This window comes from Canis lupus, chromosome 6 (assembly GCF_048164855.1).
Source record: "Canis lupus baileyi chromosome 6, mCanLup2.hap1, whole genome shotgun sequence".
Classification (NCBI taxonomy): Eukaryota; Metazoa; Chordata; class Mammalia; order Carnivora; family Canidae; genus Canis; species Canis lupus.
This window is the reverse complement of record NC_132843.1, coordinates 42,044,430-42,070,219: the sequence shown is the minus strand read 5'-3', so window position 1 is coordinate 42,070,219 and position 25,790 is coordinate 42,044,430. Positions and strand designations below refer to the sequence as shown.

At 38.0% G+C, this 25,790-nt stretch overlaps 1 protein-coding gene across 17 annotated transcripts in view; it reads right to left on the bottom strand.

The window, feature by feature from the left end:
• DNAH14 (dynein axonemal heavy chain 14) overlaps window positions 1-25,790 on the bottom strand; it is a 334,169-nt gene that overhangs the window by 105,768 nt on the left and 202,611 nt on the right. For all 17 annotated transcript variants that reach the window (XR_012032771.1, XM_072830144.1, XM_072830141.1 and 14 more), the window contains 5 exons: window positions 25,039-25,280; window positions 6,501-6,617; window positions 3,593-3,751; window positions 2,499-2,631; window positions 924-985 (listed from right to left, as the gene is read on the bottom strand). Coding sequence is in view for 16 of the 17 variants with exons in the window: in XM_072830144.1 (XP_072686245.1) it covers window positions 924-985; window positions 2,499-2,631; window positions 3,593-3,751; window positions 6,501-6,617; window positions 25,039-25,280 (713 nt within the window). In the remaining variant the exon portion in view is untranslated. The remainder of the gene's footprint in view (window positions 1-923; window positions 986-2,498; window positions 2,632-3,592; window positions 3,752-6,500; window positions 6,618-25,038; window positions 25,281-25,790) is intronic.

The following is a 25,790-nucleotide window of genomic DNA, read 5'->3' as shown; positions in this document are numbered from 1 at the left end:
TCCTTTTCTGTGGTATGCAGGGTCTCTGCAACAACAGCCAAATGAAACAGTATGAAAGCCCAGAAAACTCTCTGTACATTTATGCACAATTGACACAGGTCACTTTTTATGATTTAAAAATATTTAGATTTGCAAGATGTTATGTATCTAATGAAAGTATGTATGAACGATTTATTTATTTATTTATTTATTTTTAATTTTTATCTATTTATGATAGTCACACAGAGAGAGAGAGGGGGGGGCAGAGACGTAGGCAGAGGGAGAAGCAGGCTCCATGCACCGGGAGCCCGACGTGGGATTCGATCCCGGGTCTCCAGGATTGTACCCTGGGCCAAAGGCAGGCGCCAGACCGCTGCACCACCCAGGGATCCCTGTATGAACGATTTAAAAGCAGCATGCAAGTGTGTCTACAGAAGCCATCAGACTCATTCCCTGAGAGGATCCTCCACAAGGGTGGGATGGTGCCACGGCAAATATGAAAGTAAAAACAAAACAACTCCTCAGGCAAGAATCTTGTGGCCAGGTTCCCTTCCCTTTCTGCAGCTTTCTTTGGATTGCCCCTGCTTTTCTTCTTCAGAAAATGAGTGGCTGCTCCCAAACCACCGGGCCAGAGGTCTCTGGGATGAGGCCTGGAAGCAACACGTGTGGCCAGATCTGAGAACTCACAGCATTTTAACTCCTCCACCATGTTACTCATACAAGCACGAAAGAACAGAATAGGCCGATACTGCCTCCCGGTGCTTCTAGAATTAGTCCAAATTCCCACTTCCTCGGAAGATCTCCCAAACCACTCCAGCTATTGGGCAGGGCAAGGCAGTTCAGGATCTTGTATTTTAAACTATCAGTGGAAATGTGTTCATCCCGAAATGCTGTGACCTGCATGCGGCTGAGATAGGAAGGGATGTCCAGGACTGTACACGTACCTAGACTCCCGGCTGCTGCCTTGTGAGTTTCAGAAAGCAAGATGCTGATATTCTGCTTCAGGCTAGTGGAAAACAATGTTTTAGAAATTCAGAGTTAGCTTGCTTCCCACAGTAGCCTTATGAACAAAACATAAGGAAAGCATCAGTGTGTGGTGGGCTCTACCTCACTCTCCTACAAGGAAACATTCTCTTTTCCTGTTTACACTTTTACAGATAAGATTGTGTCACCACTGTCACCATTAAAGCTGATACCCAAACTTAACAACGCAGATTTCCTCTAAAGAACAAACTGGACAGATCTCAGGGGTGCCAGGCTGCCAGTGTCCCTGATGGGCAGGAAGCCACTAACTCCCTCATCCCTGTATGGAAAGCACTTTGCCTGTGGACGGTTCCACACAAGCCCTTCACCTTTATTCTGGCCGTGTCTTCAGGTATTGCTTTGTAACGTTATTGCTGTATTAAACTCCATTTCACTTTATATACTGCACATATAGTAAGATTTAGTTTCTGGTGTCCATTATTTATGTTTATAGTAATTCAGGTAAGGAATGATTCCTATGGTATTCAATGTTTCCAAAATTATTTCTCTGACTTTTTAACAGCCTTATTTAAGCAAAGAAGGATTCTATTCCAAAATCATTCATGGAACATGCAGGTGACAGTGCTCCTGCAAACCAGTGGCACTGGAGATACAAGTGAAATTCAAGATATCTTGGGAAGACAGGACTGCCTTGATGAGTGCCAGTGTGGGCAGGAGAGGGGCTGTGGCTTGGAAGGAATCCCCTGAAGGGAGGGCAGGTGTCTCTTCTGTATCTGAGACCCTGCCCTGGTGATGCTAAGCCCTGGGAGGGCCTCCCTCCTCCTCCTGGGAGTCTAACATTATAGAAGGGGTTGAACTGGGCTCCTCCACAGTTCCACCTGCTTACTCTGTTCAAACAACAGTGTGGTTCTCTCATATTTTAATTAGAATTAACTTTAAAAATTTGCATTTTATTTGCACAATTTAGAACTCTTTTTCATTGTTCCCCTCCCCCATCTTAGGAAGAGACACAGAGTATGACAAAGTTCTCTATAAAAAATTTTTTTTCAAGTAGGCTCCACACCCCCAGCATGGGTGGAGCACCACAAGGTGGGAACCCATGACCCTGAGATCAAGGCCTGAGCTGAGATCAAGTGTCCCATGTTTAACAGACTAAGCCACCCACGCACCCTTGTGAAGAATATTTTTATATTTGATAAGAAGAAAATGTATTTCTAGTGTTAGAAATTATATGCAACATTTTTTTGTATGTTGTGGGTACATTTTTCCAGGAAAGAAAATAGTTTATAGCTGTACTTTGTGATGTAAGAAAAAGAAGATTTTAAATTTAATTATATATAAAAATTTCTCATTTAAAGGAATTAATCTAGGTGTTAATACTTTGGAAAAATACAGATTTTCTTCACTCCTCTTTGGAAGAATTCTGCATTTTTACATAACAGGTTTGCTTTTTAAAACAAGGCACATTTATATATTAAAGTAAACATTTTTTTTTTTTTACCAGACAAATCAACTTTAGAGTTTAAATATACAACCTTGATTTTTTAATTTCATTATATAGTAGGACTTCTCCTAAGATTGAGCCATATTTCACATCCAGTGCTCCAGGACACTCCAACTTCTCAAGCATTTCTTTAATGGCAGCGGTTTTCCCAACAGCAGGGTCTCCTAGGGGGAAAAAAAACCCACATTAGGTTAGATTTATAGCCAAGGAAATGAATAGATGCTAACATATTAAGATGAACCAATAACATTTTATTTGAAAATTGTATGTTAAACAATGTCAAGATTGGGTAAACTAGGAGGTAAACATGAAATCTGCTCAAATTATTTACATCTCTTATAAAAGGATAGATTAAGAGTTAACTACTATTTTTAATTGAATAGTCACTTGCACCTATCACAAATCTTTCTTACAGGACAGCAGAGCTACCTCATGAAATTAATTTCCCTGAAATTTTTTGTCAACACAATCTGCGGGAGAAATTTGATGACAAACTACTACAGTAATATAGGGGCATGGCTTTACAATTCACCAAATACTAAGAATAAGAATTTTCTAAACCAAACTGGAGGCAAGGTATAGACTGAGAGTTCCACCCTCATTTTGCCTCCATATTTTCTGTATGGAACTGGGAGAGCAAACCACTGCCTGTGGTGATGGGCAGGTCAGCATAGGAGAAAGGCAAGAAGAAGTGACAGAAATGTTAAGGAAGAGGGGGACTGTATGAACTCATTTGGTAGCAAAAGACTGAAAAATTTTAACACTGGGTTGAGGAATTACATCTGTCATTTTTTACTCATGCGGTTTCTTTTTTTTTTTTTTTTTTTCTGTGTATATAATTATGTGAGTGAATGGATGTTCCTAACATCAGCCACCCCCCAACCCACCCCGTCCAGGCTGTCAGCCCATGGGTATGGAGCCCTAGCAAGGACTGAGCCCACAGGTTGCCTCTGAGATTTGTCCTCTATTGGCAAACATGGGGGAGATGGGCATTCATGCACTGTTAGTAAGACTGTACACTGATACAGTGTCTAAAGCTTCTCAGGGCTTATTTTGCCCCCAGTTATAAAGTAAATTGATTAGACTAAGTAATTACTAAGTCTGTTCCTAACTCTGTTTTAGTACCTGTGAGAAGCACAGGGCAGAAATTCTTTAATAGAAAGCTTATGAGGAAAGAAAGGGACACCGTGTCCCTGGTGGCGATGTGACTGATGTTCTCTCCGTACTCCCTGATCTTCAAGAGATTTTCACTGGATCCTTCAGGGTCCGCTAGAATTGAAGTTCCTAAGGTAAAGTGCAAATGTTTCAAATGACTTATACATGAATGTTAATCTTTAAGGTACTAAACACTTTCTGGAAAAGTCTATCCCTTGTGACACAATGTAAACTGACACTAGCACCCACGGCTTCTGTTCCTTTCACCCACACTCCCCCCACCCTGTCTTCCAGCTCCCCCACCCCCCACCCCTGTAGGTGATGCCCAGGAGGAAAGCAGCTCTCCTGCAGAACCTCCTGTGGTCCTTTTTAAGAACTTCACATACAATGGAATATCACTCAGCCATCAGAAAGGACGAATACCCACCATTTGCTGTGACGTGGATGGAACTGGAGGGTATTATGCTGAATGAAGTAAGTCAATCAGAGAAGGACAAACATTATATGGTTTCAGTCATACCGGGAATATAAAAAATAGTGAAAGAGATTATGGGGGAAAGGAGGGAAATGAGTGGGTAAAATTAGAGACAGTGATAGAACATGAGAGACTCCTAACTCTTGGAAACGAACAAAGGGTAGTGGAAGGGAAGGTGGGTGGGGGGATGGGGTGACTGGGTGACGGGCACTGAGGGGGGCACTTGACAGGATGAGCTCTGCGTGTTATACTATATGTTGGCAAATCAAATTCCAATAAAAAATATACAAAAAAAAAAAAAAAAGAACTTCACTTCTCGGGTAAGACTTCTCCTCCCATCATCTGTCTCGTTTCTGTTCAAATTTTCTGTTGTACAAACATTTATGTACTAGTATCACCCATCTTTTTATTGGCTGAACTATGGGAAATGGATATTTATTTAGAAAAACTAATTGAATATAGGCAATTTTATATGTAATAGAAAATACACACACCCAAAACTAAACTAAATTTCTCTTGACCCCACAGTTTCCTACAAATACCACCCCAGTTCTTTCTCCCATTATGCAGCCAAACCTCTCAGAAGGGCTCAACACAACATGGACCTCACTTCCTTCATCTCATATTCGCTTTTTTAACATTAGAAATCAACTAGCCGATACATTCACATGCTGGTCAGCAAGTTTTAAAAATTTGGTACATTTTAGAAATCCTTCCATACCAGTAAAGACTTTTTTTCTGATTAATGTTCTTCTATTTAATGAATGTATCCTAGATTTTTTTTGTGTGTCCTAGATTTCTTACCAGCAATCAAGTATTAGATATTTATGGTGTTTCCTGTCTTCTGATGAATTTATATAATATACACATGTTATTCTGCACATAGCTTCCCCACATGGAAAGTTGTTGGGTCACTATAAACTGGCATATGACTTATAATTTTGATGTATCTTGATAATTGCCTTCCAGTGTTTTCATTCCAAAGCACCTCACATCACTCACTGTATTTCTGATAATCTTCCTGGATTCTTACATGAACAAAATGTGGGGTTTTGTCATTTTTTTGTTTCTTGTACCAGACACTGGTCTTGGTCTGGCACCAGGACCTCTGATTTACCTTGCACAGGCTCAATGGAAGACGATATTGTGATGTTCTGATATTTAAATTCCTGTCATAGGTTTGGCTTTGAAAGCCTGTGAGGGTTTTGGTTTCTTCTAAGCCTGTTGCCTACAATTAGGAAAAGGTGGGGGCAGAGGAAGTGGTACCTTAGATTTGGAGTAAATACCCCTGGTTTTATGGTTTTATAGAGGAATGGTAAACTAAGATATTGAGCTATATGCATGGACATTCAGTTATGTTTTTATACGTAGTAGTAAAAGCTAAGGAGAAAAATAACCAATATTAGCAAAACATGTGATAGACAATTTGGAGGTTTTAGATAAATGTAATCATCTACTAATGCATACTGTGACAAATATTATACAGTAGGATGCTCGTATAAATTAGTTCAAAATTAGAAATTCCCAAACACTCCATAATTATGATATCTCTGGTTGTTTCCTACCAGAATGTCTTATAACTGAACTTTGAAATTCACTGATGAGAGAAACCTGACCTAAAAGAAATTCAATTCAATTTGCATTTATTGAATTTCTTATATTTGCAAGACCTCTAATCATTAAGTTCCTGCCTCAAACTTCAGCTAAGCTCTCATGGTACAACATATTCTGTATCTTTGTTTTCTCTATGTATAAGCAGAAGATATCTGTGAAAGTATGATTATTCTTTTCTAATTTCTTTTATAATTGACTGTAGTTCTTACATATATGCTTTTCCTATTTTAGAAGAGATCCTCTCCCTTTTCTGCTTTCACTACCCACAACTAATTAAAATACTAAATATTCCTGGGATCCCTGGGTGGCGCAGCAGGATTGTGCCTGCCTTTGGCCCAGGGCGCGATCCTGGAGACCCGGGATTGAATCCCATGTCGGGCTCCCGGTGCATGGAGCCTGCTTCTCCCTCTGCCTGTGTCTCTGCCTCTCTCTCTCTCTCTCTCTCTGTGACTATCATAAATAAAATAAATAAATAAATAAATAAATAAATAAATAAATAAATAAAAGTAAAAAAAATACTAAATATTCCCATTAGTAAGACTTTCAATAAGCAAAATACATACATATATTGTTTTACAATGCACAACTGCCTCAATCAAATACATTCCAATTTCTCAGAAATCAATATTCTGTGGTTATGTTTTTAGTCATGCTTTGTAAACATAGATCTATATTGGTTCTGCACAAACTTGGAATAGGTCAGTCTTCAAAGCTGCTGATCTAACTACTTTTTAGAGCAATCTCAACATTTTAAAAAAGTTAGAGTATGATTCTTAGAATTATTCTTACCTTTTTGAATTAGTGTCTGAATACTAGGAAGTAATTCTGACCATGGTATGAATTCGCATTGCTGTAAATCCACAAAATAGCCAAAGATAGAACGCTTACCAGTTGGTAGATTGACACCTGCATTTGAAAATGAAAAAGAAATCCAAGTTAGAAAGGTTCATTTATGGAATGTTTCCTTAATGATATGATCTCAATGTGAAAAATCTGATTGTTGAATCAGAAATAATAACCATTCACCAAGGATATATCCAAAATTATAAAACAGGCCTATCTTTTTTTCCTTCTGATTTTTTTTATTATTTATTCATGAGAGAGAGAGAGAGAGAGAGGCAGAGACACAGGCAGAGGGAGAAGCAGGCTCCATGCAGGAAGCCCGACGAGGAACTCGATCCTGGGACTCCAGGATCACACCCTGGGCCAAAGGCAGGTGCTAAACTGCTGAGCCACCCATGGATCCCCTTCTGAGTTTTAATTATATAAAAATGTCTTTCTATATCCAGAAAGCAAGGTGAATCATGATCTGATATCCTTTGAAATCTTACCCAGAAGCTCTACTTATTATCACATGTTGGATATATTTTTTTAAGATTTTATTTATTTATTCATGAGAGACACACAGAGAGAGAGAAAGAGAGAGAGAGAGAGAGAGGCAGAGACACAGGCTGAGGGAGGAGCAGGCTCCATGCAGGGAGCCCGACATGGGACTCAATCCTAGGTCTCCAGGATCATGCCCGGGCTGAAGGCTGCACTAAACTGCTGAGCCACTGGGGCTGCCCCACATGGATATTATGAAATGACAGTTTATGCTGGTTTTAGTCAAACCAGTATATTACATAACTATTTACTTGCAAAACATATTTGTTTTTCCATCATAAAAGTAATGCATTTTCTTAATAGATTCTGGAAAACACAGAATAATAATGCTAAACCATGTAGCCATGGTTTCACCAGATGAAGATAAAAGTGTGAATATTTGACTGTTTTTTGAATCATTTATAAAATTTTTATATACTGGAAAATTTATTTTTTGGGAGTATACAGTACTAGGAGTTTGTTACCCCCTGAATGTATTCTTGTCATCACCATAATAGATGATGAGATAATATAAGAATTCTAAAACCCTAAAAAAACTCCCTTTTGTCTTCAGTCCTAACCCCTGGTAACCATGATCTGTTTTTTTTTTTTTTGCTACTGTGTTATAGGAGTTTCGTATGTATTTTGGATACTAACCCCTTATCACACATTCAGTTTGCAAATGTCTCCCCTTGCTGCACAGGCTGCCTTTTCACTTGGTTGTTTCCTGCATGGTGCAGAAGCTTTCCATCTGTGCAGTTCCACCTGCTTACTTCTGCGTGTGTTGCCTTTGCTATTGGGCAATAATTCCAAAAAATCATTCTTAAGACCAATGCCAAGGAACTTTTCCCCTATGTTTTCTTCTAGACATTCTATAGTTTCAGGTCTTAAATTTATATCTTTAATTCATTTTGAGCTTATTTTTGTCAGTGATGCAAGATAAAGGTCCAACTTCATCATTCAGTTTGCATGTGAATATGCAGTTTTCCCAATTCTGTATACCAAAAAGACATCTTCTTGGTGTCTTTGTAAAAAATTGGTTGGCTAGGGGGTGCCTGGGTGGTTCAGTCGGTTGGGCATCTGACTCTTGGTTTCAGCTCAGGTCACTATCTCCTGATTGTGAGATCGAGTTTCGTATCAGGCTCTGCACTGACTGTAGAATCTGCTTCAGATTCTCTCTCCCTCTCCCTCTCCCCACTCAAGAGTACACTGTCTCTCTGTGAAGTGAATAAGAAAAGATGGTTGGGTATACAGGACTGGGTTAATTCTAGACTCTCTATTCTGTTCTCTTGGTCTGTGTGTCAGTTTTCAATGCCAGCACCATAGTTTTGATTTTTATGGCGTTGAAATATGGTTTGAGATAAGAACGTATGATACCTCCAGCTTTGTTCTTCTTCCATGGGACTTTTTTTCCTGATTTATTATTTTTTTATTGAAGTTCAATTTGCAAACATACCGTATAACATCCAGTGCTCATCCCATCCAGTGCCCCTCTCAGTACCCGTCACCCCATCCCCCTACCCACCTCCCCTTCCACTACCCTTTGTTCATTTCCCAGAGTTAGGAGTCTTTCATGTTTGGTCACCCTAGATGATTTTTCCCACTCATTTTCTCTCCTTTCCCCTATAATCCCTTTCACTATTTTTCATATTCTCCGTATGCGTTAAACCATAGGATGATTGTCCTTCTCCGATTGACTTCACTCAGCATAATACCCTCTAGTTCCATCCACATTGAAACAAATGGTGAGTATTCGTCCTTTCTGATGGCTGAGTAATATTCTATTGTATACGTAGACCACATCTTCTTTATCCATTCATCTTTCGATGGACACCGAGGCTCCTTCCACAGTTTGGCTACTGTGGACATTGCTGCTATAAACATTGGGGTGCAGGTGTCCCGGCATTTCCCTGCATCTGTATCTTTGGGGTAAATATGCAATAGTGCAATTGCTAGGTCGTAGGGCAGGTCTATTTTTAACTCTTTGAGGAACCTCCACATAGTTATCCAGAGTGGCTGTGCCAGTTCACATTCCCACCAACAGTGCAAGAGGGTTCCCCTTTCTCCACATCCTCTCCAACATTTGTTGTTTCCTGCCTTGTTAATTTTCGCCATTCTCACTGGTGTGAGGTGGTATCTCATTGTTGTTTTGATTTGTATTTCCCTGATGGCAAGTGATTCGGGCACTTCCTCATGTGCTTGTTGGCCATGTGTGTCTTCTTTGGGGAAATTTTTGTTCATGTTTTCTGCTCATTTCATGATGTAATTTTTGTTTCTTGGGTGTTGAGTTTGATAAGTTCTTTATAGATCTTTGATACTAGTCCTTTATCTGATATGTCATTTGCAAATATCTTCTCCCATTCTGTAGGTTGTCTTTTAGTTTTGTTGACTGTTTCTTTTGCTGTGCAGAAGCTTTTTATCTTAAGTCCCAATAGTTCATTTTTGCTTTTTTTCCCCCTGCCTTCATAGATGTATCTTGCAAGAAGTTGCTGTGGCCAAGTTCAAAAAGGGTGTTGCCTGTGTTCTCCTCTAGCATTTCGATGGATTCTTGTCTCACATTTAGAACTTTCATCCATTTCGAGTTAATCTTTGTGTATGGTGTAAGAGAATAGTCCAGTTTCATTCTTCTGCACGTGGCTGTCCAATTTTCCCAGCACCATTTATTGAAGAGACTGTCCTTTTTCCAGGGGATAGTCTTTCCTCATTTGTCAAATATTAGTTGACCATAGAGTTGAGGGCCCATTTCTGGATTCTCTATTCTGTTCCATTGATCTATGTGTCTGTTTTTGTGCCAATACCACACTGTCTTGATGATCACAGCTTTGTAGTACAACTTGAAATCTGGCATTGTGACCCCAGCTCTAGTTTTCTTTTTCAATATTCCCCTGGCTATTCGGGGGTCTTTTCTGATTCCACACAAATCTTAAGATTATTTGTTCCAATTCTCTGAAGAAAGTCCATGGTATTCTGATAGGGATTGCATTGAACATGTACATTGCCCTGGGTGGCATAGACATTTTCACAATATTAATTCCTCCAATCCATGAGCATGGAATATTTTTCAATCTCTTCCTCAATTTCAGAAGTGTTCTGTAGTTTTTAGGGTATAGGTCCTTTACCTCTTTGGTTAGGATAATTCCTAGGTATCTTATGCTTTTGGGTGCAATTGCAAATGGGATTGACTCTTTCTTCAGTCTCATTGTTAGTGTATAGAAATGCCACTGATTTCTGTGCATTGATATTGTAACCTGCCACATTGCTGAATTGCTATGAGTTCTAACAATCTTGGGGTGGAGTCTTTTGGGTTTTCTATGTACAGTATCATGTCATCTGTGAGGAGGGAGTGTTTGACTTCTTCTTTGCCAATTTGAATGCCTTTATTTCTTTTTGTTGTCTGATTGCTGAGGCTAGGACTTCTAGTACTATGTTAAAGAGCAGTGGTGTTCCTGATCTTAGGGGAAAGGTTCTCATTTTTTCTCCATGAGAATGATATTTGCTGTGGGCTTTTCATAGATGGCTTTTAGGATACTGAGGAATGTTCCCTCTATCCCTATACTCTGTAGAGTTTTGATCAGGAATGGATGCTGTATTTTGTCAAATGCTTTCTATACATCTATTGAGAGGATCCTATGGTTCTTATTTTTTCTCTGGTTGATGTGATTTATCATGTTGATTGTTTTACGAGTGTTGAACCACCCTGCATCCCAGGGATAAATCCCACATGGGCATGGTGAATAATCTTCTTAATGTACTGTTGGATCCTACTGGCTAGTATCTTGTTGAGAATTTTTGCATTTGTGTTCATCAGGGATATTGGTCTATAATTCTTTTTGGTGGGGTCTTTGTCTGGTTTTGGAATTAAGTTAATGCTGGCCTCATAAAACGAGTTTGGAAGTATTCCATCCCTTTCTATCCTTTGGAACAGCTTTAGTAGAATAGGTATTATTTCTTCTTTAAATGTTTGATAGAATTCCCCTGGGAAGCCATCTGGCCCTGGACTTTTGTGTCTTGGGTGTTTGATGACTGCTTCAATTTCCTTGCTGGTTATTGGCCTGTTCATGTTTTCTATTTCTTCCTGTTCCAGTTTTGGTAATTTGTGGTTTTCCAGAAATGCATCCATTTTTTCTAGATTGCCTAATTTACTGGCATATAGCTGCTCATAATATGTTTTTAAAATCATTTGTATTTCTTTGGTATTGGTTGTGATTGCTCCTCTTCATGATTTTATTAATTTGAGTCTTTTTTCTTTTTAATAAGGCTTGCTAATGGTTTATCTATCTTATTAATTCTTTCAAAGAACCACCTCCTGGTTTTATCTGTTCCACAGTTCTTCTGGTCTCTAGTTCATTGAGTCCTGCTCAAATATTTATTATCTCTCTTCTTCTGCTTGGTGTAGGTTTTACTTGTTCTTTCTTCAGTTCCTTTAGGTGTGAGGTTAGCTTGTATATTTGAGTTTTTTCCAATATTTTGAGGGAGGCTTGTATTGCCATGTATTTCCCTCTTAGGACTGCTTTTGCTGTATCCCAAAGATTCTGAACAGTTGTATCTTCATTTTCATTAGTTTCCATTAATCTTTTTAATTTTCCAATTTCCTGGTTGGCCCATTCATCTTTTAGTAGGATGCTCTTTAACCTCCACGTGTTTGAATTTCTTCCAAATCTCTTCTTGTGATTGAGTTCTAGTTTCAAAGCATTGGTGGTCTGAAAATATGCAGGGGACAATCTCAATCTTTTGGTATTGGTTTAGACCTGATTTGCGTTCCAGTATGTGGTCTATTCTGGAGAAAGTTTCATATGCACTTGAGAAAAATGTGTATTTGGTTGCTTTTGGATGGAAAGTATATATCTGTGAAATCCGTCTGGTCCAGTATATCATTTAAAGCCCTTGTTTCTTTGGTGATGTGCTTAGAAGATGTCATTTGCAGAAAATGCCATGTTGAAGTCTCTCGATTAGTGTATTATTATCTAAGTATGTCTTTACTTTGGTTATTCATTGATTCACATACTTGGCAGCTCCCACATTAGAGGCATAAATATTCATGATTTTTAGGTCTTCTTGTTGGATAGATCCTTTAAGTATGATATAGGGTCCCTCTTTATCTCTTACTACGGTCTTTGGGATAAACTTTAATTTATCTGATATGAGGATGGCTACCCCAGCTTTCTTTTGAGGACCATTTGAATGATAAATGGTTCTTCACCCTTTCATTTTCAGGCTGGAGATGTCCTTAGTTCTAAAATGAGTCTCTTGTTGACAGCAAATAGATGGGTCTTGCTTTTTTATCCAATTTGAAACCCTGCATCTTTTGATGGGATCATTTAGCCCATTCACGTTCAGAGTAACTATTGAAAGATATGAATTTAGTTGTCATTGCAATACCTCTTCAGTCCCTGTTTTTATGGATTATTTCTTTGGGCTTCCTCTTTTACAGGGTCCTCCTTAATATTTCTTGCAGAGCTGGTTTGGTGGTCACATATTCTTTCAGTTTCTGCCTATTTTGGAAGCTCTTTATCTCTCTTTCTATTCTGAATGACAGCCTTGCTGGATATAGTATTCTTGGTTGCATGTTCTTCTCATTTAGGACCCTGAATATATCATGCCAGCCCTTTCTGGCCTGCTAGGTCTCTGTGGAGAGGGCTGCTGTTAATCTGATATTTCTCCCCATATAAGTTAAGAATCTCTTGCCTCTCACTGCTTTAAGGATTTTCTCTTTATCTTTGGAATTTGCAAGTTTCACTATTAAATGTCGAGGTGTTGAACGATTTTTATTGATTTTAGTGGGCAACCTCTCTATCTCCTGGATCTGAATGCCTGTTTCCCTCCCCAAATTAGGGAACTTCTCAGCTATGATTTGTTCAAATATATATTCTGGCCCTCTGTCCCTCTCAGCATTTTCTGGAACCCCAATTATATGTAGATTCTTCTTTCTGAGTCTGTCATTTATTTCCCTTAACCTTTCCTCATGGTCTCTTGTTTTTCTCTTTTTTCTCAGCTTCCTTCCTTGCCATCAATTTGTCTTCTATGTTGCTCACTCTTTCTTCCACCTCATTAACTCTAGTTGTTAGGACTTCCAGTTTGGATTGCATCTCATTTGATTTTTAATTTCGACCTGATTAGATCTAAATTCTGCAGTAATGAAGTCTCTAGAGTCCTTTATGCTTTTTTTCCAGAGCCACCAGTAGCTTCATAATTGTGCTTCTGAATTGGATTTCTGACATCGAATTATAACTCATATTATGTAACTCTATGGCAGAGAGTCCTGTTTCTGATTCTTTTGTGGTGAATTCTTCCTTCTAGTCATTTTGCTCAGTGCAGAGTGGCTGTATGAGCAGACTGAGTCAAGAAAATCAACCACGACCTAAGTAAATTTCACCCTAGATGATTCTTGCTAGAAGCAAAAACCCTTCTCTCTGTAGTGTTCTGGCTGTTCTCTCTTTAAATCTCAGGTCGAATTTGTAGGTGTTCACGATGTTTTGAAAGGTATCTAGGTAAGTTGGTGGGTCCAGGTGAGTTGAGGACCCCTACTGTTCCACCATCTTGCCCCACCTCCACAGGATTGTTTTGGATCTTTTGGATCTTCAGTCCTTTGTGGTTCCATATGAATTTAAGGATTCTTTTATCTATTTCTGTGAAAAATGCCACTGGAGTTTTAATAGAGATTGCATTGAATCTATAGATGGCTTTGGGTAGTATGGACATTTTAACAGTATTAGCTCTTTTAATCCATAAGTACAAAATATTTATTTGTCTCCTGTTGGATTCATCAATGTCTTATAATTTTCAGCATACTGATCTTTTATCTCCTTCGTTAATTCATTCCTAGGTATTTCACTTTTTGGTGCACTTGTAAATAGATGCACTATTTTCTTAAACTCTTGTTCACCTAGTTTATGGTTAGTGCACAGAAACACAAGTAATTTTGTATGTGATTATGAATCCTGTAACTTTACTGAATCTGTTTATTAGTTCTAAAATTTTTTTGGTAGACTCTTTAGGATGTTCTGTATATAAGACCATATCATCTGCAAACAGAGACAATTTTACTTCTTCCTTTCCAATCTGTATGCCTTTTACTTCTGTTTCTTCTTGTCACACTTTTCTTTCTTTTTTTAAAGATTTTGTTTATTTATTTGAGAGAGTGAGCAAGACAGAGCATGAACTAAGGGAGGGCAGAGGGAGAGGGAGGAGCAGGGGTTTGGGGCTTAATCCTAGGACTCTTGAGATCATGACCTGACTGAAGGCAGATGCTCAACCGACTGAGCCACCTAGGCACCCCTTCATCACTCTTTTCTCTCTTTTTTTTTTTTTTAAGATTTTATTTATGAGAGAGAGAGAGAAAGAGGCAGGCAGAGACACAGGTAGAGGGAGAAGCAGGCTCCAGGCAGGGAGCCCAATGCGGGACTTGATCCGGGGACTCCAGGATCACGTCCTGGGCCAAAGGCAGGTGCTGAACCACTGAGCCACCTAGGGATCCCTTCATCACTCTTTTCAAAGATGTTTTATTTTCTCTCATATTTTTTCCTTATTTGCATTATGCTAAGCACACTCTTTAATCCCTATCACTTATTTGACACCACCCTCCATCCACTTTCCCTCTGGTACCATCAGTGTGCTCTCTACAGTTAAGAATTTGTTTCTTGGCTTGTGTCTCTTTTTCCATTTGTTTTATTTCTTAAATCCCACATATGAGTGAAATAATATGGTATTTGTCTTTCTCTGAATGACCTATTTTGCTTAGAACAATACTCTCTAGCTCTATCCATGTCATTGCAAGTGGCAAGATCTCATTCTTTTTATGGCTGAGTAGTATTCCATTATATATGGATATATATGTATATATATCCCTCACATCTTCTTTTTCCATTCATCAGTTGATAGATACTTGGGGCTGCTTCCACATTTTCGCTATTGTAAATAATGCTGCGATAACCATCATGGTGCATGCATCTCTTTGAATTAGTGTTTTTTTTTTTTAAATATTTTGGGAGTAAATACCCAGTAGTGTGATTCCTGGATTGTAGGGTAGTGCCATTTTTAATTTTTTTGAGGAATGTCAATACTGTCTTCCACTGTGGCTGTTCCAGTTTGCATTTCCACCAATGATGCATGAGTTTTCTCCACATCCTGGCTGACACTTGTTTCTGATGCTTTTGATTTTAGCCATTCTGACAATTGTGAGGAGATATCTCATTGTGGTTTTGGTTTTCATTTCTCTGATGAGGAGTGATGTTGAGCATCTTTTCATGTGTTTATTGACCATCTGGATACCTTCTTTGGAGAAATGCCTGTTCAAGTCTTCTGCCCATTTTTAAATTGGATTATTTGTTTATTGGGTTTGAGTTGTATCAGTTCTTTATACATTTTGGATACTAACCCTTTATCAGGTATGTTATTTGCAAATATCTTCTCCTATTCCATTAATCGCCTTTTAGTTTTTGTTGTTTCCTTTGCTGTGCAGAAGCTTTTTACTTTGGTTAGTTTATTTTTACTTTGATTTCTAACTAGAAAAATGTTGCCATAGTCCACGTCAAAGAGGTTACTGTCTGTGTTCTCCTCTAGGATTTTTATAGTTTCAGGTCTCACAACTAGGTCCTGGATTCATTTTGAGTTTATTTTTGTGTATGGTGTAAGAAAGTGGTCCAGTTTAATTCTTCTGCATGTGGCTGCCCAGTTTTCCCAACATCATTTATTGAAGAGACTGTGTTTTCCCCTTTGCATTTGCTTTCCACTATGTTGAAGGCGTACTGACCATATAACTGTGGGTTTATTTTTAAAAATTTTATTTATTTATTTGAAAAATAGAGAATGCACAAGCATGGGGAGGGAAAAAGGGAGAGAGAGAATCTCCCTCTGAGCAGGGACCCCAATGCAGGGCTCGATCCCAGGACCCTGAGATCATGACCTGAGCTGAAGGCAGATACCCAACTGACTAAGCCACCCAGGTGCCCTAATTGTGGGTTTATTTCTGGACTCTCTATTCTGTTCTATTGATATATGTGCTTATTTCTGTGCTAGTACCATAATGCTTTATTACAGTTTTGTAATATAACTTGAAGTCTGGCATTGTGATAATTCCTATTTTGTTTTTCTTTTCAAGATTTATTTGGCTATTTGAGGTCTTTTGTGGTTCCATACAAATTTTAGGACTGTCTGTTCTAGCTCTGTGAAAAATTTCATTGATATTTTGATAGGGATTGCATTAAATATGTAGATTGCTTTAGTCAGTATAGACATTTTAACAATATTTGTTCTTCCATTCCATGAGCATGGAATGTCTTTGTATTACTTTGTGTCATTTTCAGTTTCTTTTATCAGTGTTTTGTAGTTTTCAGAGTACAAATCTTTTATCTCTTCAGTTAGGTTTATTCCTAGATTTTTTATTGGTTTTGGTGAAATTGTAAATGAGACTGCCTTCTTAATTTCATTTTCTGTTGCTTCATTATTAGTGTATAGGAACACAACAGATTTCTGTACACTGATTTTGTATTCTGTCACTTTACTGAATTCACTTATCAGTTCCAGTAGCTGGGTGGAGTCTTTATGGTTTTCTATATGTCATTTCATGTCATCTGCAAATAGTGAGAGTTTTACTTCTTCCTTACCAATTTGGATGCCTTTTATTTCTTTAGATTGTCTAATTGCTGTGCCTAAGATTTCTAGCACTATGTTGAATAAGAGTGGTAAGAGTGGACATCCTTGTCTTGTCTTGCTCCCGACCTTACAGGAAAAGCTCAGTTTTTTCATGACTGAGTATGATGTTGGCTGTGAGTTTTTCATATAAAGCCTTTATTATGTTGATGTATGGTCCCTCTAGACCTACTTTGCAGTTATTTATTTTTGTTGCCTAATTAAAAAAATTTTTTTTAATTGCAGTTCAATTTGCCAACATATAGCATAACACCCAGTGCTCATCCTGTCAAGTGCCTCCCTCAGTGCCTGTCACCTGGTCACCCCAACCCCCCGCCCACCTCCCTTTCCACCACCCCTTGTTCGTTTCCCAGAGTTAGGAGTCTCTCATGTTCTGTCACCCTCACTGATATTTCCCACTCATTTTCTGTCCTTTCCCCCTTTACTCCCTTTCACTATTTTTTTATATTCCCCAAATGAATGAGACCATATAATATTTGTCCTTCTCCAAATGACTTAGTTCACTCAGCATAATACCCTCCAGTTCCATCCACATAAACAAATGGTGGGTATTTGTCATTTCTAATGGCTGAGTAATATTCCATTGTATATATAGACCACATCTTCTTTATCTATTTATCTCATGATGGACACCAAGGCTCCTTTCACAGTTTGGCTACTGTGGACATTGCTGCTATAAATTGGGGGGCAGGTGTCCCGGCGTTTCATTGCATCTGCATCTTTGGGGTAAATACCCAGTAGTGCAATTGCTGGGTCGTAGGGCAGTTCTATTTTTAACTCTTTGAGGAACCTCCACACAGTTTTCCAGAGTGGCTGTACCAGTTCACATTTCCACCAACAGTGCAAGAGGGTTCCCCTTTCTCCACATCCTCTCCAACATTTGTTGTTTCCTGTCTTAATTTTCACCATTCTCACTGGTGTGAGGTGGTATCTCATTGTGGTTTTGATTTGTATTTCCCTGATGTGTTGCCTAGTTTTTCTGGTTAGAACTTTCAGTATCATATTGAATAGGAGTAGTGAGAACCCTTGTTTTATTCTTGATCTTAGAGGAAGAGCTTTCACTCTTTAACCATTGAGTATGACATTAGCTGTAAGCCTCTTATATATGGCCTTTATAGTGTTGAGATATGTTAATTCTTTTTTTAAGATTATTTATTTATTCATGAGAGAGAGAGAGACAGAGAGACAGAGAGACAGAGACACAGGCAGAGGGAGAAGCAGGCTCCATGCATGGAGCCCAATGTGGAACTTGATCCCAGGACTCAAGGATCATGCCCTAGGCTGAAGGCAGGCTGTAAACTGCTGAACCATCCAGGCATCCTGAGATATGTTAATTCTATAGCAAATTTGTTCAGAGTCTTTATCATGAGATGATGTTGGATTTTTGTTAAATGCCTTTCCTGCATCTATTAAAAATATGATGTTGATCTTTTATTTTGTTAATGTGTCATATCACATTTATTGGTTTGCATAAATTGAACCATCTTTGCATTCCAAATCCTGCATGATCAAAGTTTGTAATTTTTTAAATGTGCTATTGAATATAGTTTGTTCATTTGGCGGGGGCGGGGGGATTTTTCTATCTATATATATTAGGAATATTGGCTTGTAGAGTTTTTTGTTTGTTTTTGTGGTGTCCTTATCTGATTTTAGCATTAGGGTAATGCTGCCTTGTAAAATGACTTTGTTAGTTTTCTTTGTCTTCAATTTTTTGGAAGATTTTAAGAAGGACTGGTGGTAATTCTTCTTCGGTGTTTGATAGAATTCACCAGTGAAGCCATCTGGTCCTGGACTTCTGTTTAATGGTAAGTTTTTGATTACTGATTCAATCCCATTATTCGTTTTGGGCTGTTCAGGTTTTCTATTTCTTCATGATTCAGCCTTGGTAGCTTGTATGCTTTTAGGAATGTCCCCACTTATTTTAGGCCTTTTGATTTGTTGGTGCATAGCAGTCTGTTGTGAACTTTTGTATTTTTTTTTGAACTTTTGTATTTCTATGGTGTCCATTGTAATGTTTTTTGATTTCTAATTTTATTTGAGTTTTCTCTTTTTTCCTTAATCTAGGTAAAGGCTTGTCAATTTTGTCTTTTTTTTTTTTTTTTTTTCAATTTTGTCTTTTTAAAAAACCTGCTCTTAGTTTCTGGTCTCTTTTAATTCATTTCTACTCTGATCTTGTTATTTCTTTCCTTCTGCTAACTTTAGGCTTAGCTTATTATTCTTTTCCTTTTTCTTTGACATGTAAAGTTAGATTATTTGAGATCTTTCTTTTATCACCATGTAGGCATTTATTGCTATAAAATTCTTTCTAAGAATTTTTTACCGAAACCCGTAAGTTACAGTATGTTGTGTTTTCATTTTTGTTTTTTCAACGTTTAATAATTTTTTCATTGATTTTTCAGAAGTGTGTTATTTAATTTCTACATATTTTAAATTTTCTAGTTTTCATCAAGGTATTGATTTCTAGTTTCATTTCGTTATGGTCAGAAAAGATAGTTAATATAATTTTTCATCTTATTAATTTGTTAAGACTTGTTTTGTAACCTAACATTTGACCTACACTGGAGAATATTCCATATGTGCTTGAGAAGAATGTGTATTCTGCTGCTATTGGATTGAATTCTCTATGTCTGGTAGGCCCATTTTTCCTAAAATATAGCTCAGTTCCAGTATTCATTATTGATTTTTCTCTCTGAACAATCTATCCATTGTTTAAAGTAGGGAAATAAATTCCCCTACTATTAATGGACTGGTCTCTATTTCTTCAGATCTTCACTCATTTATCATCACATAATGACCTTGTCTGTGTTACACTTTTTGGCTTAAAGTCTATATTGTCTAATATAAATATAAATATAGCTTAGCTACACCTGCTTTCTTTCAGTTTGCATTGAATATTGCTTCCCAACCCTGCAATCTGAGCCTCTGTGTGTCCCTGAATCAGAAGTGAATCTCCTGTAGGCAGCATATAGTTGATTTTGTTTTAAAAAATCCATTTATATACTCTATATCTTTTGATTGCAGAATTTAATACATTTACTTTTAAAGTAATTTTGAAAAGCAAAGACTACTATCATCTGATTGTTTTCTGGCTGTTTTGTGGTTCCCTTGTTGTCTCTTCCTCTCTTCCTTTGTTTCCCTAGTGGTATGCTTTAATTTCCTTTTCTTTATCTTTTATGTATCTACTATTGGTTTTTGGTTTGTGGTTACCATGACACATAAAACATCTTTTAAGCTGATAACAATTTAGTTTCCATCACATGAAAAAACTCTTGTACCTTCCCTTCACATTTTATGTTTTCCATGTCTCAATTTACCTCCCTTTATACTGTGTATCTATTACACATCTAAGTAGCTATAGAAATTTTAATGTTTTTGTGTTTTAATTTTTATACTAGAGTTCAGTGATTCACACACACATTACAGTATTAGAGCATCTGAGTTTGACTATATACTTACCTTTACCAATGTGTTTTATAATTTCATGTTTTCCTGCTACTAATTAAGATTTTCACTTCAGTTTGAAGAACTCCTTTTAGCATTTCTAGTGGTGATGAACTTCCTCAGCTTATTTGTTTGGGAAAGTCTTTCTCTCCATTTCTTCTTCTTCTTTTTTTTTAAAGATTTTATTTATTTGAGAGAGAGAGAGAAGAGAACAAGCTCATGAGAGAGAGTACAAGCAGGGAGAAGAGCAGAGGGAGAGGGAGCCCAATGCAGCCTTCAGTCCCAGGACCCTGAAATCATGACCTGAGCAGAAGGCAGACACTTTACCAACCAAGGCACTGAGGTACTCCTCTCCTTCATTTCTCAAGGACAACTTTGCAGGGTGAAGTATTCCTGGTTGGCAGTTTTTTCTTTCAGTACCCTGAATAGATCATCCCACTCTCTCCTGGCCTCCAAGATTTGTGCTGAGAAATTTGCTGAGCCTTATGGGGTTCCTTGTATGTGGGCAATTTTTTCCTTTGCCTGTGTTCAAATTCTCTTTCTTTAGACAGCTTTTATTATAATGTGTACGAGAACATTTTTTGGATTGAAATTACTGGGGGTGGGGGGAATCTCTGAAGGTATCTAAATCCCTTCCCAGACTCAGTAAGTTCTCAGCCATTATTTCTTTAAATAAGGTTTCTGCTCCTTTCTCCCTCTCTTCTCCTTCTAGGACTCCCATAATGTGTACATTTTTAAAAATGGTGTTGCATATTTCATAGCCTTTCTTCATTCTTTTTTTCTTTTTTCTCCTGTAAGAGGATAATTTCAAATGACCTGTTTTCTGTCTTGGAGACTCTTTCCTCAGCTTGATCCAGTTGGCTGTTGATGTTCTATTCCATTCACTGTATTCGCCAGCTCCATAACTTCTGTTTGGTTCTGCTCTGATTCCTGTCTCTCTGCTAAACTTCTCATTTCGTGTATTGTTTTCCTAATTTCATTGAATTGCTTTCCACTGTTGTCTTTTAGCTCATTGGGCTTCCTCAAAAAAACTATTTTGAATTTTTTTATTGTGCAAGTCACAAATCTCTGTTTCTTTGGGGTCAGTTACTAGAGAAATATTGGACTCCTTTGGTTGTCATGTTTCCTCAGTTTTTCGGGTTCCTTGAAGTCCTTCGTTGTGGTCTCCGCATTTGAAGAGGCAGTCTTCTCCAGTCTTTACTGGCTGTGGGAGAGACAGAAATAACTCCCTTCAACTGTTAAGGATTCTAAAGTCTTTTCTATGGGTATTCTTGTCCCACACTTCTTGCTCTCTCCTGTTGGGTGATGTTTAGGCATGTATGCCTTCTCTCCATCTGGCCAGGCCAGGCCAGGTGCTGACAGCCTCCTTGTTGCTGTCCCTAGGGTGATGCTGGGCTGTGTTTGTGTCGTCTCTCTCAATCCTATAGTCAGCCTGGTTCTCTACTAGCCATCTGTAAAGGCTCACTTCTGTTCCCGTCTGGGATGCACACAGGGCACCTAGTTAAGGGTGTTTATGGGTGAGGCTAATGCAGTGCTGGGGAGCCCATGAGCCAGTTCAGGGTATCCTCAGGCAAGGTGTCCCCAGCAGCTCATGGGAAGACCTCCTGTTGGGAGTCCTAAAGATGTTTAGTAGGATTTGTGTCTCTTTAATATGTTCCATTCTGAGCCCTGGCTGCTGTCCTCCCAGCCACTCACTGACCTACAGTCAGGTAGTTCACAATTCACTACTTTATATGGGGCTAAAGAAAAATGGGCCTCTTTGGCAGTGGGCTGTGCTGCCAAGGGGAGGGTGATACAAGTGAAGAACTGAGAAACAGATCTATGTATACTAACAAATATATACACATCTATTTTATTTCTGCATATCAAGAAAGGAAAGCATGAATTCAGACTAATAAAGCCTTTCTGTAAGTGTTCTATTGCTGTTGTAATAAATTACACCAACTTAGGGGCCTTAAAACAACATAGATTTACTCTTATAGTTTTAGAGGTCAGAAGTCCAATCTGTTTGGCACTGGGTTAAAATCAAAGTGTTGGCAGGACTGCATTCCTTTGGAGGCTCTCAAGGAGAATCCCTTTCTTTGCCCTTTCCAGCTTAGGGCAGCCACCATCAGTCTTTGGCTTGGGATCTCTTCCTCCACCTTCAAAGCCAGCAACCACACAACTGTGTCACTTCAAGCTCTGCTTTCCTCCTTACACTCCTGCCTCCTTCTTCATCATTAAGGACTCATGTAATTACATTGGCCCCCGTAAGATAACCCAGGATAATCATCCCATCTCAAGCTCCTTAACTTAATCACACCCTCAAACTCCCTTGTGCTATGAGATAGAATACTGACAGGTCCCAAGGAATAGGATGTGGGAAGCTCAGGAAAGCCATTATTCTGCTCTATCATCATCCAACAAGAGGGTTCATTCGAACATTCGTCCTTTACTTTCTTTCTCTGTTGTTTTATCTCTTGCAACTAAGAACTAGTTTGTGAGGAAACAGTGTCAGATGAGGGACTAACCTGTCCTCATCAGATTCTGCCCTAAGTTTAATATCCATCGATGTTCTTGCCTGATCTAATCTTTAGCTATGATGGTTGCAGTGGATATACTGTCTATAGAATGGAACTGTTGTCCTAAACCACACAGATAATTTTCACAAATTTAATAATTAGTTAAAGGTAACTAGCAGAAACAAGGTAACAGCCACCAATTAACAAGACTTGAATGACTAGAATTATCAGATGCATATTCTAAGACAGCCATGTTTACTATGTTTAAATAAAAGCAAGATGGAAAGTACCTATGAAGAACAAAAAATTCTAAAAAGTGACACAGCCTATTTGAAAAGGACCCAAACAGACCTTCCAGAAGTGAGACAGAAATGCTTAGCAGCAACAAAACCAGGACCATACGTCATGGGGAAGCCCTTGCAGCATTACCATTTGTAATGTCAAATGCAAACCCGCAAAAGAACAGATGAAATTTTTACGATTAAGCTTAATAAGAAACAGGCAAAGTCAATATGAAGAAAAGTTAAAAACATTTTTTCCTAGGTTTTAATTTACAAATTCTTTCTTTGATGGTGCCAAGAGTAGAGTTGATCCAGGCTACCAACTTTTACTTGAATGATTACAGAATTTCTATTTGGTCTTTTCTCATAGCCATATGTTGTCTTCATTTCTACTTTTTTTTGTGTGTGCTTCATATATGCTTATTTATTTAAAAATTGATCCATCTCTTTATCTTTCCAAAAAAAGAACCCTAAACACACTTATATTAAAGTCTCTGCTAGGCTATAATAATTTCATCTGGAATGAGTTCATATTATGATAGGTGATTTTATTGGTATACTGTTTTGTCTGAATTGTTTTGTGTTTTACAATTTAGTTTGCAGGATGACTACAAGTGGGAGGTTTATGGACTCTCTTTTCTTCTCTTATTTTCATTCTGATGGTTTTGTACTTTTTTTAATGACTGCTACCACCTGCGTCTCCTTTCATTCCTACATCTGTGCTCCAAAGTAGCTTTCCTATGGTACCTCAGATGACAAAACACAATTTCTTATTCATCATTTTAAGATGAACAGTCTAACATAACATAAAACTTATTGATTTGTCTTTAGGTTCACAGGGAGAAGAAATAACGGAATTTGGGGGTTTTCTGCCTGAAAAATCAAGGCAGTTTATTTATCTTCAAAGTTAGCAACATCAAGTTGAACCAGTAAGTTCAACAACAAATTAACATGCAATGCTTTGATATTAAAAGTTAATTTCCAGGACACCTGGGTGGCTCAGTTGGTTAAGCATCTGCCTTTGGCTCAGGTCATGATCTTGAGGTGCTGGGATTGAGCCCTGCCTCGGGCTCCTCACTCAGTGGGGAGTCTGCTTCTCCCTCGGCTCCTTCCCCACAACCCCACTTGTTCTCTCTCTCTCTCTCTCTCTCTCTCTCTCTCAAATAAAGCCTTTAAAAAATAGTTAATTTGCATAGGAAATAACATACAACTTTGTGATTAAAGATACCTTAAATAGAGCTATTACAAATAACTTCAAAAGGATACCTCAAGAATCACATCATATAAACCAGTAGAATTTGTAATTTTGGTAAAATTTTTTTAGGTTTCATCTTTATTTAACAAAGTTCTTCTAAATATATTCATGTCCAGTATTATGAGTCTTTTTGGTACCTGCACCAAGGATCTCTTCATCTGTTCACAGTTCCTTTAATCAGTAACAGCTAATTGGGAAGGCTTACTCTTTCAGAATATTAGGATTCCATTTGTTAGAACTGACTAAAAACACATATAATAAATATAAAACATATAAACACATATAATAAATCTAACTTCATAAAATAATTTTAAAAATTTTAGTCTTTAGAAAGTAAATGAAACAAACTATACATAAGTTCCTGGTGTGTGATGATATGTATAACACAGATCCAGCTTATAGGGCTGATGGGCTCAACTGGGCTGAGGTCATAGTTTCAAGGCTTTATCTTTGTTCTTCCACCTACTTGTGTTACAATTTCGTTTGAAACAAGAATGAACCAGTAATCTAAGTTACTTCAGCCTCTTTTTGCTGGAGTTAAGGGTACTGGAGTGTGCTTTTATCTTTAATTTCACAGTTTAAAAGATGAGCCTTTCAATATGAGCCCAACCATAAAGAGTCTCAAACTAATTTTTTAGGGGGGTGGGCAGAGGAAGAGAATCCATCTCACAACATGAGCTTACGACCTGAGCCAAAATCAAGAGTCAGACACTTAACCAACTGAGCCCACCCAGGTGCTCCTCTTTTTAAAAAAATTTTAACCAACTGAGCTGCCCAGATGCCCCCAAAGTAATACTCTAAAGTAAACATAATTATGACTGCTGCCCCCCAGAACTTACCTACTTGTGGATTGCTTTCAAATAATTCATGCACAAGATTGTCAAAATCATAGGTCACTTTGGCAGGCGAACTAGACTCATGGCTTGAATAAAGTACTGTGTCATCTTCATGCTCATCCTCACGCATTAAAGTTCCTCCAAATGCCCATGTAAATGCAAATACGAAGAGCTTTTGAATCATTATTTTTAATTTATCAGGATTCTTCTCCAGATACCATGTATTTTCAGCTCTAGGGTAGACACTGTGAAAATTAAGAATTTTAGAAGAAAGTTCAATGATTTCAATATCATATCAAAGTTTCATTATTAAAAATTAAAATAGGTATTGACACAAATGTTTTAAGGTTAATGTACAGTTTTCTATGATAAATCAAGCTACTATTATGCACTGCTACTATTTTTAAAGTACCACTTCTGTAGGAGGTTTGCAGTTAACCTTTATTTCATTTATTTAGTACATATGATTCACTTTTGTTTTATTTATTACATCAATTTATTAATTGAGAGTTTACCCTTCTTTTGGGAGATTATCTGGTAATTCTCCATTTCATGTACAAAAACAGAAGCAAATGTACTGTACTCCTCTCAACCAAGTTCTAGAGGCTGATTTAGTTTAACCTGGCTAAAGCCAGGTAATGTGAGTCTGGGGGGAGTCTTGTCCGTCCAGGCTGGGCCAACAAGATCACTCTGGTCGGTGGGGCCCTGAGATTCTATGAGACAGGGCTGACAGTGAAGGGATTGAATGAGAGGTC